This window comes from Stegostoma tigrinum, chromosome 1 (assembly GCF_030684315.1).
Source record: "Stegostoma tigrinum isolate sSteTig4 chromosome 1, sSteTig4.hap1, whole genome shotgun sequence".
Lineage (NCBI taxonomy): Eukaryota > Metazoa > Chordata > Chondrichthyes > Orectolobiformes > Stegostomatidae > Stegostoma > Stegostoma tigrinum.
Genome location: NC_081354.1, coordinates 25,560,332 through 25,579,592, shown reverse-complemented (window position 1 = coordinate 25,579,592; position 19,261 = coordinate 25,560,332). Strand labels below are relative to the sequence as shown.

General features: G+C 42.9%; 1 protein-coding gene across 8 annotated transcripts in view; it reads left to right on the top strand.

The window, feature by feature from the left end:
• The window catches only part of LOC125454788 (ETS-related transcription factor Elf-2-like), a 138,441-nt gene extending 119,750 nt beyond the window's left edge, over positions 1-18,691 (top strand). For 7 of the 8 annotated variants that reach the window (XM_048536022.1, XM_048535997.2, XM_048536013.2 and 4 more), the window contains 2 exons: positions 8,139-8,513; positions 15,961-18,691. In XM_048536022.1, coding sequence (XP_048391979.1) covers positions 8,139-8,513; positions 15,961-16,603 — 1,018 coding nt within the window. In that variant the 3' untranslated portion in view covers positions 16,604-18,691. The remainder of the gene's footprint in view (positions 1-8,138; positions 8,514-15,960) is intronic. The other variant, XM_059640081.1, reaches the window with a different exon arrangement.
• Positions 18,692-19,261: the final 570 nt, after the last annotated feature.

Below are 19,261 nucleotides of genomic sequence, written 5' to 3'. Positions count from 1 at the left end.
TCCACAGGGATCAGATCTGGATCCTCTTGTTTTTCATTTATACAAATAGAACATAGAACATAGAACAGTACAGCACAGAACAGGCCCTTCAGCCCACAATGTTGTGCCGACCATTGATCCTCATGTATGCACCCTGAAATTTCTGTGACCATATGCATGTCCAGCAGTCTCTTAAATGACCCCAATGACCTTGCTTCCACAACTGCTGCTGGTAACGCATTCCATGCTCTCATAACTCTCTGTGTAAAGAACCCGCCTCTGACATCCCATCTATACTTTCCACCAACCAGCTTAAAACTATGACCCCTCGTGCTAGCCATTTCTGCCCTGGGAAATAGTGTCTGGCTATCAACTCTATCTATGCCTCTCATTATCTTGTATACCTCAATTAGGTCCCCTCTCCTCCTCCTTTTCTCCAATGAAAAGAGACCGAGCTCAGTCAACCTCTCTTCATAATTAATAAGCCCTCCAGTCCAGGCAGCATCCTGGTAAACCTCCTCTGAACACTCTCCAAAGCATCCACATCTTTCCTATAATAGGGCGACCAGAACTGGACGCAGTATTCCAAGTGCGGTCTAACCAAAGTTTTATAGAGCTGCAACAAGATCTCACGACTCTTAAACTCAATCCCCCTGTTAATGAAAGCCAAAACACCATATGCTTTCTTAACAACCCTGTCCACTTGGGTGGCCATTTTAAGGGATCTATGTATCTGCACACCAAGATCCCTCTGTTCCTCCACACTGCCAAGAATCCTATCCTTAATCCTGTACTCAGCTTTCAAATTCGACCTTCCAAAATGCATCACCTCGCATTTATCCAGGTTGAACTCCATCTGCCACCTCTCAGCCCATCTCTGCATCCTGTCAATGTCCCGCTGCAGCCTACAACAGCCCTCTACACTGTCAACGACACCTCCGACCTTGGTGTCGTCTGCAAACTTGCTGACCCATCCTTCAATCCCCTCATCCAAGTCATTAATAAAAATTACAAACAGTAGAGGCCCAAGGACAGAGCCCTGTGGAACCCCACTCACCACTGACTTCCAGGCAGAATATTTTCCTTCTACTACCACTCGCTATCTTCTGTTGGCCAGCCAATTCTGTATCCAAGCAGCTAAGTTCCCCTGTATCCCATTCCTCCTGACCTTCTGAATGAGCCTACCATGGGGAACCTTATCAAATGCCTTACTGAAGTCCATATACACCACATCCACAGCTCGACCCTCATCAACTTTTCTAGTCACATCCTCAAAAAACTCTAAGGTTTGTGAGGCATGACCTACCCCTCACAAAGCCGTGTTGACTGTATTTGATCAAGCCATGCTCTTCCAGATGTTCATAAATCCTATCCCTCAGAATCCTTTCTAACACCTTGCAGACGACAGACGTGAGACTTACTGGTCTGTAATTGCTGGGGATTTCCCTATTTCCTTTCTTGAAGAGAGGAATTACATTTGCCTCTCTCCAGTCCTCAGGTACGACTCCAGTGGAGAGCGAGGATGCAAAGATCTTCGCAAGTGGCGAAGCAATTGCATTTCTCGCTTCCCAAAGCAGCCGAGGACAAATCTGGTCTGGGCCTGGCGACTTGTCAATCTTAATGTTTGACAAAATTTTCAGCACATCAGCTTCGTCTATCTCTATCCATTCCAGCATGCACACCTGCTCTTCAAAGGTTTCATTCACTACAAAGTTCGTTTCTTTCGTAAAGACAGAAGCAAAAAACTCATTTAGGGCTTCCCCTACCTCGTCAGACTCCACACACAAGTTCCCTATGCTATCCCTGATCGGCCCCACTCTTTCTTTGACCATTCTCTTATTCCTCACATAAGTGTAAAATGCCTTTGTGTTTTCCCTGATTCCTTCTGCCAAGCCTTTCTCGTGCCCCCTCCTGGCTCTCCTCAGACCATTTTTGAGCTCCTTCCTTGCCTGCGTGTAATCCTCTCTAGCTGAACTTGACCCTAGCTTCCTCCACCTTATGTAAGCTACCTTCTTCCTTTTCACAAGAAGCTCCACCGCTCTCGTCATCCAAGGTTCCTTCATCTTACCCCTTCTTGCCTGTCTCAGAGGGACATATTTACTCATCACTCGCAACAACTGTTCCTTAAACAGTCTCCACATGTCTATCGTTCCCTTACCATGGAACAAATGCTCCCAGTCCATGCTTCCTAACTCATGCCTAATCGCGTCATAGTTTCCTCTTCCCCAATTAAATATCCTCCCATTTTGCCTAATCCTCTCCTTCTCCATAGCTATGTAGAATGTGAGGCAGTTATGGTCACTATCACCAAAATGCTCTCCCACCACAAGATTTGCTACCTGCCCCGGCTCGTTTCCGAGCACCAAGTCTAGAATGGCCTCTCCCCTCGTCGGCCTGTCAACGTACTGCGTTAGGAAACCCTCCTGAACACACCTTACAAAAACAGCTCCATTCAAATCTTCTGCTCGAAGGAGGTTCCAGTCAATATTAGGAAAGTTAAAGTCACCCATTACAACAACCCTACTGCGTCCACACTTTTCCAAAATCTGTCGACCTATGCTTTCTTCAATCTCCCTGCTGCTATTGGGGGGCCTGTAGTAAACCCCTAACAAGGTGACTGCTCCCAATTTCCACCCATACTGACTCAGTAGGCAGATCTTCCTCGACAATGGAAGCTTCTGTAGCTGTGATACCTTCTCTGATTAGTAGTGCTACACCCCCTCCTCTTTTTCCCCCCTCCCTATTCTTTTTAAATGTTCTAAACCCTGGAACATCCAGCAACCATTTCTGCCCATGAGAAACCCATGTCTCTGTTATGGCCACGACATCATAGCACCAGGTACTGATCCATGCTCTAAGTTCATCACTTTTATTCCTGATACTCCTTGTATTAAAGCAAACACACTTTAACCGATCCCTTGGTTCCTTCCCACTAGCTGGTCTACCTCTTGCTACTGCCTCACCTGCATCAACTCTCACCTCTGGTATACAGCTCAGGTTCCCACCCCCCTGCCATACTAGTTCAAACCCCCTCGAACTACTCGAGCAAACCTTCCACCCAGGACATTGGTCCCCTTCCAGTTCAGATGCAACCCGTCCTTCTTGTACAGGTCCCACCTTCCCCAGAAGGCATCCCAATTATCTACATAACTGAAGCCCTCCCTCCTACACCAGCTGCGTAGCCACATGTTCAGCTGCGCCCGCTCCCTGTTCCTCGCCTCGCTATCTTGTGGCACTGGTAGTAAACCAGAGAACACTACTCTGTTCGTCCTGCTCTGCAGCTTCCATCCTAACTCCCTGAAATCACTTTTTATATCCTCAATCCTATTTCTGGCTACATCATTTGTGCCAATATGTAACACGATTTCTGGCTGTTCGCCCTCCCCTTTTAGAACCTTATACACCCGATCGGAGACGTCCCGGACCCTGGCACCAGGGAGGCAACATACCTTCTGGGAATCCCGATCTTGACCACAAAATCTCCTGTCAATTCCCCTAACTATCGAGTCCCCTACCACGAGTTTTCTATTCTGCCCCCTTCCCCCCTTTGCCACAGTGTCAGGCTCAGTGCCAGAGAACTGACTACTATGGCTTTCCTCTGGTAGGTCATCCCCCCCAGCAGTATCCAAAACGGTATACTTATTGCTGAGGGGAATGCCCACAGGGGATCTCTGCACTGTCTGTCTGTCCCCTTTCCTCCCCCTAACTGTAACCCATCTATCCTTGTCCTGAGCCTTAGGAGTGACCAACTCCCGGTAACTCCTCTCAATTACCCCCTCTGCCTCCCGAATGATCCGTAGTTCATCCAGCTCCAGCTCCGTTTCCCTAACACGGTTTTCAAGGAGCTGTAGTTGGGTGCACTTCCCGCAGATGTAGCCAGCGGAGACGTGTGCCACATCTCCCAACTGCCACATTCTGCAGGAGGAGCAAGCAACTGCCCTAGCATCCATACCCCACTTATCTGAACACCCACTCAGTACTAAAGTAGAAAGCTTACGTCAAGTAATAATAACAAATTAATAAACTTATATTCAATAGAGAAAGTTTAGAATGAACCTTACCTTATTAACTAGGTTAGAGGAGGAGCGCGGGTGGGAGACACGACAGTTGTCGAGTCTCGGGTTTAGCCGCCTTGCTGATATATATGGTCACTGCTTTCCTTCCCGGCTGCCCCTCTGGTCCTCGTCACTTCCTCTGGTGCTCCCGCTCCTTCTCTGAAAGAGGAAAAACACCGCTGCCCGCTACCGGTAAGTAATTTTAAAAATAAACTGCTTTACCTTAGCTGCAGTCTCTGGGTCCGTCTTGCCTCCGCTGCTGCTCGCAGTCAAAATGGCCGTTGGCGTCGAAGGGTGAGTATTTATACTCACTTGCTTTCCTTCCCGGCTGCCCCTCTGGTCTGATTTGGATGAGAATACAGAAGGCATGGTTAGTACATTTACGGACCGAAATTGGTGGCATAGTAGGCAGTTAAGGTTTTCTAAGATTACAAAGGGATCTTGATGAATTGGGTCAATGGGCTGAAAAATGGCAAATAGAGTTCAATCTGGATAAATGCGAGATGTTGCATTTTGGTACAACAAACAAGGGCAGGGCTTATACAATTAATGGTAAGGCCTTAGGTAGTATTATAGAATAGAAAGACCCAAGGGTTCAGGTACATAATTCTTTGGAGATTGCGTTGTATACAGACAGGATGGTTCAAAAGGCATTTGGCCCACTTGCCTTCATTGCTCAGTCCTTTTGAGTATAGGAGTTGGGACATTATGTTGCGTTTGCACAGGGCATTGGTGAGGCCTCTTCTGAAATACAGTGACCAGTTCTGTTCGCCCAGTTTTAGGAAGGGTATTATTAAGCTGGAGAGGGTTCAGAAGAGATTTACCAGGATGTTGCTGGTTATGGAAGATCTGAGTTATAAAGAAAGGCTGGGACTTTTCACTGGATCGTTGGAGGTCAAGAGGCGACCTGATAGAAAGTTTGTAAAATAATGAGAGCGAAAGATAGAGTTAATGGTAGTTGTCTTTTTGCGAGGATGGGGGAATGCAAGATTACAGAGTATTTTTTTTAGGGTGAGAGGAGAGAGATTTTAAAAAAGACACAAGGGGCAAACTTTTTACACAGCGGGTGGTTCATGTGTGGAATGAACTTCTGAGGAAGGTGTGGATGCGGATACAGTTATAATGTTTAAAAGACATTTGGATAAGGAAGTGAACAGGAAAAATTTGGAGGAATGTGGGCCAGGAGCAGGCAGGTGGGACTAGTTTCGTTTGGGATTATGGCCAGCATGGACTGGTTGGACTGAAGGGTCTGTTTCTGTGCTGTGAGACTCAGGTGATGGGCATAGGTTACCAATCTACTCTTAATTGTGAATGGCATGGGCACCCTGAAAAGGGGAAGAAAGCATAATGTTTAGAAGACTATAGTTTTTTTTCAATGTTTTAAACATTGGAAATATCAGTTAACAATGTTCGAAAACTAGTACACTCACCTGAGGCCATATGGGTATTTGGAGAAAAATATCAAAACCTTACTTTGATTAATAGTGATGTGAGGAACTTATTCACCTGACTTCATATTAGTTAGAGCTTTAAAGAAAGATACTTAATAGTGAAGAGGAAACGGTTGAAGATGCATGAAAGGCTAAGTAAGGCTGTGCTGTATTTGGGACAAGCCAAAGGTTTGGGTCTTTGAGTTGGCTTCAAGATTGCTCAGTGAATGGGAAATGCCTGGTGTTTGAAGATGTTAAGTAGTCCGGCATGTCTCCTTGGCAACATAGCACCTAACTGAATTGTCCTGTTTTGTCACTTTACTTATTTAATAACAATTAAAATTGACAAATGGTAGACTGTAGAAGTCTGGTTTTCAGCCTTTTTTGTGACACTCTATTAAGAGGTGTCACTTTGAGTCACTGTAATGAAAACTTTGAATATAGATTTCTTAGCAGTTCTGGGTTAAAAGTGTTTCATTTGGTTCAGTAACTTCAGTAATTCTACAATTCCAACATTCCTAATATTTTACTTGCACACAATTTGTATCTCTGTCCAACTATAAGATATTTTATGGATTGTGATAATGTTTGTGTAAATTTTGGCACTCTAATACTTTGTCTAAATTATTGTGCTTTTTTGAGTCATCAAAAAAGATGACTACATTTATTCAATCAATAGCTGCTTATATTCATATAGTGTGTTTCGTGTGGCTAAAAATACAAAGTGCTTCATAGGAACGTCAGATAAAATTCAATGCTGGGTCACAGCAGGAAGTATTAGGGCAGGAGACAAAAGGCTCAGGTGAAGAGGCAAAGTTTGAATGGAGCCTTACAAGTAGAGAGTGGCAGAGAGGTGTAGGGAGAGAATCCTAGAGAGTTCAGACCTGGGCGATTGCTAAAGAAGTGATGGAATCTTGGGACACGCAAGAAACTGGAATTGGAGGAAAACCAGGTCATACAGCTGGAGAAAGTTAGCATTTGGGATTAAGCATGCTGAGGAATTTTAGCAAAAGACATTATGCTTTGGTGGAAGCAGTAGCTTTGTGCGAGTCCAGATTTGGGCAGTGTAGCTTTCAATGATAAAGTGGGAGATCTGCTCAGAAAGCATTGAAGTGGTCACTTCCAGAGTTAACAAAAATATAGATGAAATTTCCAGCAGTAGTTGGGCTGAATTAGGAGTGGGGTAGTATTATGGAAGCTGAAAGACTGGAGACCGCCATGGCATTGGAAAGGATGCCAGTGCTGTGCCAAGTTTTTGGTTTAGTCCCCAGACAGTATACATATCAGCACCATCCCCAATCCCTGCTCTTACTCAGATGTGGATTTGTGTACACAGTGGAGGGTTATGGGAGCCAGATTGTAAAGCGGAGTTGAGCCCACAGCCAGATCGGTCTGGACTGCATAGCCTACTGTTGTGTCTAAGTTCTCTGCTCCCATAAAGGGAGTCAAGATGTTTTTAGCCAAGGACAACTAAATTATCACCAAGCACTAGCTGAATGTGGCTCAGTGCCGTGCCAGACTTGCCATGAGTCCACTCAGTCTAATAAAGCGCTTTTGGAAATCCATCTTTGTGGGGTGTGGGGGGGAAGGTTGTGTAATTCTCTGGTCATGAAAATCTTGTTCCTCCAATTAAATGCGCCTCCACGCCTGTCAGAAATTGGAAGGATTAAAAGATGATTGAAGTTGTTTTTGGGATGCTTCTGTAATCTAAAACTAGAAGTCCTATAGATAACAAAATAAAGAAATAACTGAAGAAGACACTTGAAGTTACTTGTTTTGCACTCATCAGGACGATTTGCAAGAATACCACTTAAAGGGGGAAAACTGACCTGTCTACTGTATGAGATTGGGAGTGTTGATTGGCAAGTGGGCACTGAAGTATATAACTGTATAAATGTTGCTTTGCCCCATAAACTGGTATTCTTACAAATTGTCCTGATACATGCAACACAAAAATGTTCAACAAAATTTGTCTTTTTCAGCAATACTCAAATTGGGTACTATTGAATGATTCATATATTTTCCTGCATCCACTTGAGTTTGACAAATATTCAGTGGTAATATTCTGGATTTATCCTTCCAAATGCTTCAGACAAATATTAGTATTAAGAATGTCTGTAGTAAGAGACAGAATAAAACTGCAGATGCTGGAATCCAGGTAGACAAACGGGGGGCTGGAAGAACACAGCAGGACAGGCAGCATCTGGAGGAAAGAAGTCAACATTTTGGGTATTAACCTCGTTCAGGACTGAAGAACCCAAAAAGTTGACTTGAAATGTCCCGAATATCTGTAGTAAGTTTGGTGACAAATGATTATGTAATACCCTTTTGACTGGAGCTTTAATGTAACAGGAGCACAGGTTTGTGTCTCTTTGAAGATTTGGAATCTAGTCATAAGTTATTCTTTCAAATGTAGCGTGTGTTTCGGAACATGAGTGTTCTCTCTGGAGTTCAGGTCTGAATTTATCCCTTAGTCAAGACTATTAAAATAGATTATCTGGTTATTTTCTTATTACTGTCTGTGGGAGCTTGCTGGACTCAAATTGGTACCGCATTTCCTGCCTTACTGAGGTGATGACATTCCAAATGTGCTTCATTAGCTCTGATGTACTCTGAAGTATACTGACGTCATACAAGATATTTAATAAATGTGAATCCTTTCTTCCTTTTTCAGGTATTATTACCAAAGAGGGATCCTAGCCAAGGTGGAAGGGCAACGCTTGGTCTACCAATTCAAAGAGATGCCCAAAAACCTTGTAATTATTGATGAAGACAAAACTGATCCCAGTGGTGGATCCTATCCATCTGAAATACGAACTGATGCAACCGGTAACTTATCTGAGGTGATGTCTCCGTCCTCAGAACATGTCACCTCTCCCGTTTCCTCAAAAATGATGGCGGTTTCACGAGGGGCGCGGCACACCGCCCAGCAGAGTGTTGTGAAGTTGGGGAGGGCCACAACAGTGAAAGTCTCGTCATCTGGTCACGGTGGAGTCTTATCGCAGGTGTCTCCAACTTCCCTTCCTGTAGTAACCACAACAGTTCCAAGGTTAGTAACTCCTACTCACGAATGCTGTTAATGCTGTACGTGATTGAACTGTAAGAGTACTTTCACCTGTTTTTTAAAATGATTTTCCCGTTTTGGTTAAATCTTTTGGATATTATTCAAAGAAAGTGTTATAGAAAGGTGACCCAGTTTAAATTTACTGCAAAACTATGCCACTAGCATTGGCTATTGCTGTTTCTCTAGACTACCCTCTGAAAGTAGATCATTATTTTAATCTGGAGCTTAGCTGCTGTAGTCTGTCTGTAGGTCTCCACTGAATTAATTGCCAATGTGTCCTCCTTTTTAACCACTCCCCATATCAACTGTGCCATCCTTATTCCATTCCCTCCGTTTTGCTTTTCCCATGGCCTCTGGTTTAGCCATTGATCTCCATCTCTGGCTGCTGCTCATCGACAGCTGCGGGACTCCAGTGTCCACTGCCACGACCATTACCACCCCAGCATCGTTATGCTGAGTGTAGCCAACTCCTGATTTTTCTCAAAACCACCAGCCAGCTTTAATCCCAGTTTTCTGAAGGATCTAGACCCGAAACATCGGCTATCCTGCTCCTCTGATGCTCCTTGGCCTGCTGTGTTCATCCAGCTCTACGCCTTGTTATCTCGGATTTTCCAGCATCGGCAGTTCCCACTATCTCTTCACCCCAGGTTACTGTGCTGTCCACTCTTGTCTTCGGCAGGTTAAATAAGCTGATGGGGCGACCTTGCCACTGACTTTCAGACCATTTCACTGACTCCGATGCTTTCGCCAGCCCACGTTTGGCCAGCGTGCCTTGCCCGGTCTCTAGTTGCCTTCCTCTCTTCCTCGTGCCCTCTTCAAGCTCTTTGAGCTCGTGAGACCCACGTCTGGTCGTCCGCTGAATAGCTTTCCCCGCCTCCCCACGTCCCTGGCATCAGCTGCTCTCCTTTTTGAGGTTAGTCATGCCACCTCTTCCAAAGGTTGTACATCCTGCCCACCTCCATTCACAAGTGCCTTTTCCTGTTTATGCAGACATGGACAATTTACAGTACCATTGGAGGCCATTCAGTCTGTTCTGCTTTTGCTGACTATGCAAGCTGTATATCTTGTTCACGCTGCATCTGTGTGGATTTTTGACACTTCAAACGTAAGGAGGTTTTTGTTTTTTTGCCTTTTATCACCCGTTCAGGCAAACCCTTGCCTTCCTTGAGGTTGAAAAATTCCATCAACTCTCTTCCTTCTGCCACTTAACTTTAAATCTGTTGCTGCTGGTGTGGACCTGTTGTGTGGAAACAGATGCTTCCCACCCACTGTCTCCGCACTCCTTACTTTTTTGGTTTGTCAATGGAATGTGGGTGTTGCTGGCTGGGCTGGCACTTTATTGCCAGTCCCAGATTGTGCTGGAGTCAGTCGTGGCGAACTGCCTTCTCGACTGTCCCTGCTCTTGGGGTGTGGGGAAAGCCATAGTTTTGTTCAGGAAAGAGTTCCGGCATTTTGACTCAGTGACCGTGAAGGAACGACGATATGTTTCTAAGTCAGGATGAAGAGTGGTTTGGTGAGGAACTTGCAGCTGGTGGTGTTTCCACCGATCTGCTGACCTTGTCCTTCTGGATGGTAGCGGTTGCATTTTTGGATGAGCCTTGGCACATTGCTGCATTGTATCTTCCAGATGGTGCAACCCACAGATGATGTTACAGTGTGTCACTGTTGATAAATAGTTCTGTACATCTAAGTTAAATCTCCCTCCCACTTCAAAGTAATCTAATTATCCATTTTTCCACCCCGGGTTCCCTGTCAGGCCCTCCACTGACTGGCTGTTGAGTGTTTAACCAGGGTGAAGCTACTCAATTCAGCGATTTGATTATAACTGACTTGATTGGTTCATTGGAATATTTTTCACCTCTGCTTAATCACAAGACAAATAGCTGGTGCTTAGCAATTTGTACCTAATGCATGCAAGGTTTTCTTGCCCCATTATGAGTGACTGGTGTCATGAGAGTTGCAAGTCAGTATAGGTACTGTTGTTATTAAACAATCCTGCTCCACTAAAGTGCAATTAGGAAACTTCCAAACAGTGCACAAACATGCCTATATTATTTAGAGAGAATTAGCAACACAAACATCCCCCCCCCCACCCGAATATAACTGTCCTTCTGCCCAAATTAATTTTGGGACAGATTTTGGAGCAAGTTGCTTAAACAGAATAACTAACGCAATAGCATTCCATCTCTGAAACGGCTGTCTAATGTTACAATATTCTCACATGTCCAGAGGCACAAGCAAAGTAAATGAATGGTGTCAGTGTCAGTAAAGCTGTCTAGACTGAGAAGAGCTGTAATGTAAGAATCAGTGATCTACAGAAGAAAGTCAAGTTGTTCTTTTTATTCCTGATTTTTTAAAAAGACTGTTTTGGCAATAACCAGTTGACCTTCCTGTAGTGTATTTCCGCAGTGTATTCCCAACATGTGATTGTACGTGGCACCCTTGCTCTGGTGAGCTGTACACCATCACATGCCTCCCTCTCGGAGATTGAAAACGGGGAACTGTTCTGGGGGAGGATTGTGGCTTGGGCCACCAGCTGATATTCAGGAGATGGAATGGAGGAGAATTGATCTGGAGGTATTACCTATTGAGGTCAATTTAACATCCACACACAACAAAGTGTGTAGGAGGTCTATATTTTATTTTCTAGATCTCATTTTGACTTTATGAAATTCTTGCTGGCTAGCCTTCCGAAAAGACAGTGTTTGTGATTTAAGTCCAGGTCATTTCCAAGAGATTATTGGCCACAAGTTACACATGTGCCAATCTGCATGTTTTGTTTAAATGCTCGAGTATAAAATATATGTGAACACAAGAAATAGGAGCCTTTGGCCCTGCTATTAGCAGGTCATGGCCTGAATGCCTGCTCCTCACACCCTTTTATGTCAAGAATCACTCTGCCACTTCTTTTAAGTATTTTGTGATTAGCCTGCACAACACTGTGGCGTAGAGAATTCAAAAAAATTTGCGACTTTCTGTGAGAAGATATTGCTTTGCACCTCAGTTTTAAATGAGTGCCCCTTATTCTGTAACCATGTCCCCAGTTAAAGACTTCCCCCACCAATGAAAATATCTTCTCAACATCTCGCGTGTTGAGTCTGATCGGCAATTGTATATCTCAGTAAGATCCCCTCCCCCACCATTCTCCTTCAGACTAATTAATAAAGGCCTAATCTCTCTAGCCTTTTCTTGATGAGTCAACTTTTATCCGGGAATCAGTCTAGTGAATCTCTTTTAAATCACCTCTGATGCTAGTATATCCTTTATTAAATCCAGAGACTAGGGCTGAGTGATTAGCACTGCTGCCTCACTGCACCAGGGACCCGGGTTTGATTCCACCCTCGGGTGACTGTCTGCGTGGGTTTCCTCCGCGTGCTCCGGTTTCCTCCCACAGTCTAAAGGTATGCAGGGCAGGTGGATTGGCCATGCTAAATTGCCTGTAGTGTCTTGGGATGTATAGATTAGGGAGATGGATCTGGGCGGGATGCTCTGAGGGTTGGTGTGGACTTGTTGGGCCAAAGGACCTATTTCCACACTGTAGGGATTCTGTGAACTAAAACTGCGCACACTACTCACCAACACCCTGTACATTTGTAACAAGACTTCCCTATTTTTAAACTCCTCGCAGTAGCGGCCAGAATTCCATTTGCGTTTTTAATTATTTGTTGCACCTGCATATGAACTTTGCTTTGTGGACAAGAACTCCAGATCCTTCTTGGGCTGCCATTTTTTGTATTCTCTCTTTATTTAAATAATAGTCCGTCTTTTGATTCCTCCGGCCAAAGTGCACAACCTGAGACTTCGATAGATCAAACTCCATCTGTCAAGTTTGTGTCCATTCACTCAAAATATCCGTACCACTGTGCAAATTTCTTATATCCTCACCATAACATGACCCCCCTCAAGTTTGGATACATTACACTCTGCACCTCCACACACCTTCCCCCAAGTTATTAATATCAGTAGTAAGTAATTAAGGCTGTACTACTGATATTAAGTTATTAATATCAGTAGTAAGTAATTAAGGTTGGTTCTGAACTTAATGCGTGTGGAGAAGGTCGTTGTGGAACTCCACTAGCTACAACTTTACAGCCTGAAAAAGATCCATCAACCCTGACTCTGCGTGCTGGGTGTTAACCAGCCCTGAATCCTTGAGATTACATAACCACAATACCATGAGCTCCTGACTTGTGCAGTCATGTTTAAATGGCATCTTATGGAATATGTTTTAAAAATCCAAACACACTTCATCTACCAGTTTCCCTTCTTCGGCCCAGCTTGTTATATCCTCAAAGAACTGTGGAAAATCTCTTTTTGCTTTCACAAACCATATTGACACTGTTGGATTGTTTTAGGCTTTTCTAAATGCATTGCTGTTTTTCCCTTAATAAAGAAAGCTAGCTTTCCTCCAAAAAAAAGACGTTAGTCTAGCTGGCCTGCAGTTTTCTGCTTTCTGTCCCTCTTCCCTCTTGTACAGGGACACACCGCATTAGCAGCTTTCTAATCTTTTGGAACCCTACTGGGATCCAGTGAGTTCTGGAATATTCTGACCAATGCCTCCCCTGTTGTTGCAGCCACTTCCTTTAAAACACAGGCCATCAGGTCCAAATGACTTGGCTGTCTTTAGCCCATTAGCTCATCAGTTTGTGAAATACTGTGTCCCTCTGTGATAAAGACCGTTAGAAGACTTTCGTCCCACTAGCACCTTGTTTATCTGATACCATTGGAATGCTTATTGTATCCTCTGCTGTGAAGCTGATGCAAAATATTGGTTTAAATTATCTGCCATTTTTCGGTTTCCCCCAGTATTAATTCCCCAGCTGTATTCTCGCAAGGTCTTGCACTTGCTTTCATTATTCCGATTTTATATACCCACAGAAGTCTTTGTTACTATGTGTTGTGCTAGGGTGAAGAAATGATTGAGAATGATTTCACCAGGATTGGAGGTTGTGCATTGTGGGAAGAGGCTAAATAGACTTGGGTTATTTTCCCTGGACCGTCAGAGCAGTAACCATATGCAAAATCATGAGGGGCCTATATAGGTGAATAGCCAAGGTCTATTTTTCCCTAGGGTAGGGGAGCTCAGCACTACAGGGCACAGGCTCAAGGTGAGAAGGGAAAGATATAAAAAGACCCTGAGGGGTAACATTTTCTTACAGGGGATCGTGCGTGTATGGAATGAGCTGCCAGAGGAAGTGTTGGAGGCAGGTACAGTTACAATATTTAAGAGGCGCAGGGTTGGGTATATGAATAGAAAGGGGTTAGCAGGATATGGGACTCGGTCTGGTCAGCGCAGACAAGTTGGACCAAAGGGTCTGTTTCTGTGATGTATGACTCTACATTTTAGTCACTTGTTGCTGATTCCTTTAAATGAAAAAAAATGCTGTGGCCTACCACTAGTTTTCACTACTCTTTATGCCTCAGCTTTTGATTGAATACTCTCATTTGCCACCTCTGTTAACCAGAGGTGGGTCATCCTTCTTATTGAGTCCTTTTTAACTGGAATAAATTTTCAGTGAGCACTATTCTTGCACGTCTGCCACTACTCATTAATGACTTCCCTGTTTCTCCATTTTAGACAAATTTTCTTCACGATGCTGTCATTGTTGATATTTAGCTTGAGGACGCTCCCTCGAGACCTGAGTTGCCGCACCTCAAACTGAATTTGAAATTCTACCATGCAGCGTTCGTAACTTAGGCCCAAGTGTGAGCAGTACTTTTTTTGGTTCTGAACTTAATGCGTGTGGAGAAGCATTTCCACATTTCTTTTTAATAAACCTTTAAGTGACAATGTCGCTTTTCATTACTGTGCCAGAGTTTGCATCAGCAGAATCCTTCCTCTATTCCTGATCATCATGGATGTTTGAACTGAGTCAGTGAGACAGGAACTGCAGTGGTCTGCGATGTTTGCAGATGATAGTAGACATGATGAAAACCTGGCTGAGTATCTGGAGAGAAACACCTGGAAGACTTAAGGTATAGAGATCGGTAGACTCATAACCCCAGTACATGACAATGGTCCACAAGGCTCAGGAAGTCCATCCAAGTGAAGGTGTGAACATTGTGGATGCAGACCTGGAGAAAGTGTGTAGCTGAAAATACCTGGGGTCAGTGTTGACAGTTGATAGAAATATGGGAATGAAAACGAAGCAGTAGGGTAACTGGAAGGAATGAAATAGAATGTGTTGTGATCGCATGCGATTACTGGAATTGAAAGGAAGAAAGTATAAAGTGGCTATGAGACGAACCTTGTTATATGATGCGGGAACTTGGGCAGCATCAAAAGAAGAACATTGAATGGGTGCTAATGGACTGTGGTGGCTGGTGTATGGAGTAATGAGAAAGGACAAAATTACGCGCCAGTGAAAATTGTGGGAGCATCGAGGAAATAGCTGAGAGAATGTGGTAATGGCCTGGTTGTCTGCTGGGGGAGTGAGCTTGGCCAGCCGTGAGGATGGGACTCCTACAAAGAAGCGAGGATCAAAACCAGATAGAGCGATGTGCATGAAGGAGATATGAGAGTTACCAGTGAGCATTATGCACAAAGCTCTAGTGAGAGAAGCTTGCTGGCTAGAATTAACAGCTATGACGTTCTCTGCTTGTTGCAGTAATACCTGAGCGTGACTCTGGAAGGAAACAGGGCAAGAAAGGGGAAACTGTGTAAATATCAGATGTTATGGTGAAATCTGTTAAAGCTTACCCCCGTGTTGAAGCTGTGGGTCAATAAAACTCTGAAAATGATCATACCAAAATACTCGAGTTCTCGTGAGTTGCATGCTGTCCCAGGGAAATCCTTCACGTTTTGTTTGCTTTGGTGGAATGGTACTCACATGGAGTGCATGGTCACTGCCAGCAGATTCAAGGTCCACATCCGAGCACAGAGTTAATTATCAGCAACAGCTGCTTTTGGTTGTGATCTGGGTGGCTGGTTACATAATTCAGTAAAAGTAACTTTTTGTTGCATCTGCAGTTGTTTTGCAGATTAAACTGCTCTCCAATTAAATATACTGTTTAAATTCAGACTCCAAACACCATTTGCTGTTTCACTCGGCCTTTGGACATCTTTCAAAAAGATTGAGCCATACTTAAGCTTATAGAAAGTTGTTTTCTGCTGAAAGTAGTAATATTAGAATTGCTCTGCTCCTAGTTCATTTAAATGGTGTTAACAGAAAGCATTCCATAAGTAGTGGTCCTGAAAATGTGTAAGAATGCTGTAAATGAGATTGTCAAATGATTTCAGAATTCAACTTGTATCGAGATGGGGCGGAAGAAAAACATATAATTTGTGTTCTGTGACACTGAAGGTTGAGAATACTTTAATTATCACAGAATTAGCAGTGCTTTCTTAAAAAAGAAGAATCATATGCTGTTGGTGTTGGCGAAACCTGAAAATTACTGTTTTTTTTTTAACATTTTGTTCCTGTCTCTTTAGCAGCAGCAGAGCTGTTTGTGTTGCAATGCAGGTGCCTGTTGTCATGACCTCTTCAGGCCAGAAGTTTTCAACAGTGGCTGTTCAGTCAATGAACCCAGTTTCAACTGTAATAACCAGCACAAACACAACCATCTCTACTCCAAAGGTTCTTATCCAAACTATCCCTACAATGGTGCCCGCAACTACAGTAGAGAATGGAGACAAAATCACTATGCAGCCAGCAAAAATCATCACCATCCCTGCCACACAGATCACCCAGTGTCACTTACAGACAAAGTCGGGTTTGGCGACAACTGGTAGTATTAACATCGTTGGTTCACAGGCAGCTATCCGGGCTCTTTCACCTATGTCAATAGCAGGAGGGACACCTGTGATGAGACTAGCAGTGCCTGCCCAGCAGTCAACAGGTCAGAACCCTGCTCGAGTTATTACTGCTGTCATCAAAGGGGCGGAGGTCAAGCCAGAAAGCACAGCTACAAAGGTGGGAGCAGATCTTCATAGTCTGCCTGTGATTAAGGAAGAGCGTTCAGTGGAGGGTAGCAAGACTGTGACTCGCTGGGTGGTTGTCAGTGCACCCTCAGCCATTGCCCTCCCATTAACAATGAAAACAGAGGCAGAAGCCACAGTGACTGGGGAAAAATAATGGTATAGCTGTTGGGAGGCAAAAGGTTGCCTCAAGACTTTAAGAGGAATGTTTGTTTTCCAGCAAACTTTTCTCTCCCATCCCGTTCTTCACAGTGGGACTTGAGCCACATCAACAAATGCTGACGAAGAAACTCTGAATAGGAACAAATGAGATTTCAGTGAATTGATATGCAATTTAAATGCATATTGATCTAAAAGAAGGGACCACATGTTTCACTACATTTTCTATGTACACTACAGAATTCTGGAAACACTAATATCTTGATGACTGATTTGGAATGTTTCTCTGAAAATTGCATAAGCTTTAAAGCGCCAGTGCTATCAAGAATTTGTGACCTGCTCCTATCGGACAACTTCATTGTAAGGTCCTGGCTATGTATTGTACTGGAAGTCTTGAGCTGAAATGTAATCTGGTCATCTTTATTGAGACTGTTCAAAAAATTAGTCACTGATATTTTGGGCAGAAAACTGTGAGGCTTTCTAACCTAACCGTCCAATCTCATCTGGTTTTGTATTACAAATATAAAACTAATAAGCTTGAAGTTTGTGTATAACTCATTTGTCCATTTTAAGAGCTATGTCCATCATTCTTTAATTTAAAGCTCTCAAATGTTCTTTTCCACGACATTATATATAGTACCCCTTCAATCCCCTTTGGGTACGAATTTTCTATAACCAGGAATCGGCCATACAGCTCTTTGCTTAAAATTAATATTATTTTTAAAGAATTTAATTTAATTTTTGAAGAAATTCTGACATTAAACTTTCATTTGTAAAATGGTTCATGTATGTGTTGCAGAATCATGATGTAATTGGAACTGCTGACAGACAGTCAGCATATGGCTAGCCAGAACCTTGCAATCCTGAAGATTGTTAAATTGGTTCCTTGCAAACAAGTTGCTCGGTCTTTCAAACTTTATGCTGCATATCGTATTTCAGATGCATATCATCCTTTGCTTAAATAACACCATGTGCACAGTACTTTTATTTCTACTGGTGCTAAGCAAATTCTCTTATTTAAAAAAAACAACTGTATTGAATGTGAAGGACTAAGTTGAAATAGAAGTTACTGCTTTTATTTGGAGAGGGGGGAGGTATGATGGTGTATTTTTAGTATTTGTATAATTACAGTTAGTGAGCAATGTTAAAAGACAGCTCGAGTTTTTCCATTTAAAAAAAATTAAGCTATGTAAGAACTAGCTTCTTTTTTTGTTTAAAGCTCTTTTTAATCTTACAAAAACACAGTATTGTTATGGAGTAACATGTTATTTTATGATAGTTAGAGCCAGCCAGGTACATGGTTTGTGGTCAAGTGATAGACCTTTGGCTATAATCTCTTTTTTTTAATAATGCCTGTGTCACTTTGCCTTGGTGTATGTATAAACATTTTTGCTTTTTTCAATGCAACTTCAAGGTCATGTTCAGTCAAGCTTTGTGCAATGAGCAGTTTTTCTTCCAGGTAATTCTAAACCTGATGACTTCAGTTAAAGAGGAAGCCTTGCCATCAGGACCCATCATCTTTTTGAAAATGAAAATTATTACAAGAAATCATAATTAACATCCTTTTTGTTCCATCAATTTTTATGTTTTGTTTACACAGTGATGAAGAACAGTTTTTATGTTTGGTAGGGGATTTATGGTATTGGTTAGGACAGGTATTGAGCCTGGCCGTAAAGACAGAGGTACCATTAAGGGCCAGAGCATAGTTGGGTTAACGTTCAGCCATTGCTATTCAGCTCTGACATGGAACTAAGTCCCTTGGATCCTGGTACTGGATTTGGATTTCATCAGTACTTGCTGTTCAATAGGATTCAAATCTGAAACAAATGGACCAAAACTAGATGCTAAACCCTCCGCATCCACCTGCTTTTTAAAACTGGATTCTGGTATCGAAACTCCGTCCTTAATGATTACTGAGGGAGATTACCAGTGTTCTGACTGAAAAATGTTTGTACAGTTTCAACATTTGAAGTATATTCTATTTTGTTGTACTCTTGTTTCAAAGTGTATTCAAGTAGATTTTACCAAAATATAAGTGAATCCTGTTTTGATTGTGCTTTGGTAAAGAAATACAAAGTAAATCTCATGTCTACGTATCTTCTTTAAAGGAAGTTTTAAGATGAGAAGAGTTTTGTAACTTGAATATTCCTAATGTAGCAGACTACACGTGCACCTTCCTTGCCTTCTCACACACTTCTTAGAAATGCAAATTTGAAATAAACTCGGATTTGAAAAGTTTGGGTTTACCACGGGAATCAAATGAGAGGTTTGTTTTTTTTACCCCCCACCCCCACCCCCCAAAGGTACAGCTACAGGGGTCATGGTGGTTTAAGTGCAGTGATGTGTTACACTGGACAGAAATACTTCAATTCTATTTCACAGTCTTTAAAGTTGTCGACATTGTCCTGAAGGAGTCCGTATGGAAACTGCTGTAAATGACTGCTTGTCTGAAAGTTCTACTATCGGTGACAATTTTTCTTTGCTTGCATGAGTACTTTTCTTATTTAAATACAGTATATTCATCAAAAATAGATGGCTACCTCTTATGTTTACATGGGCTTTTACACAATGCCAGTTATTTTGTTTCCTGTAAGCTTACAAATGTGGCAGGAGTTTCAGAATGAAATTGATGGAGCCTGGTTGACAGCAAGGGATT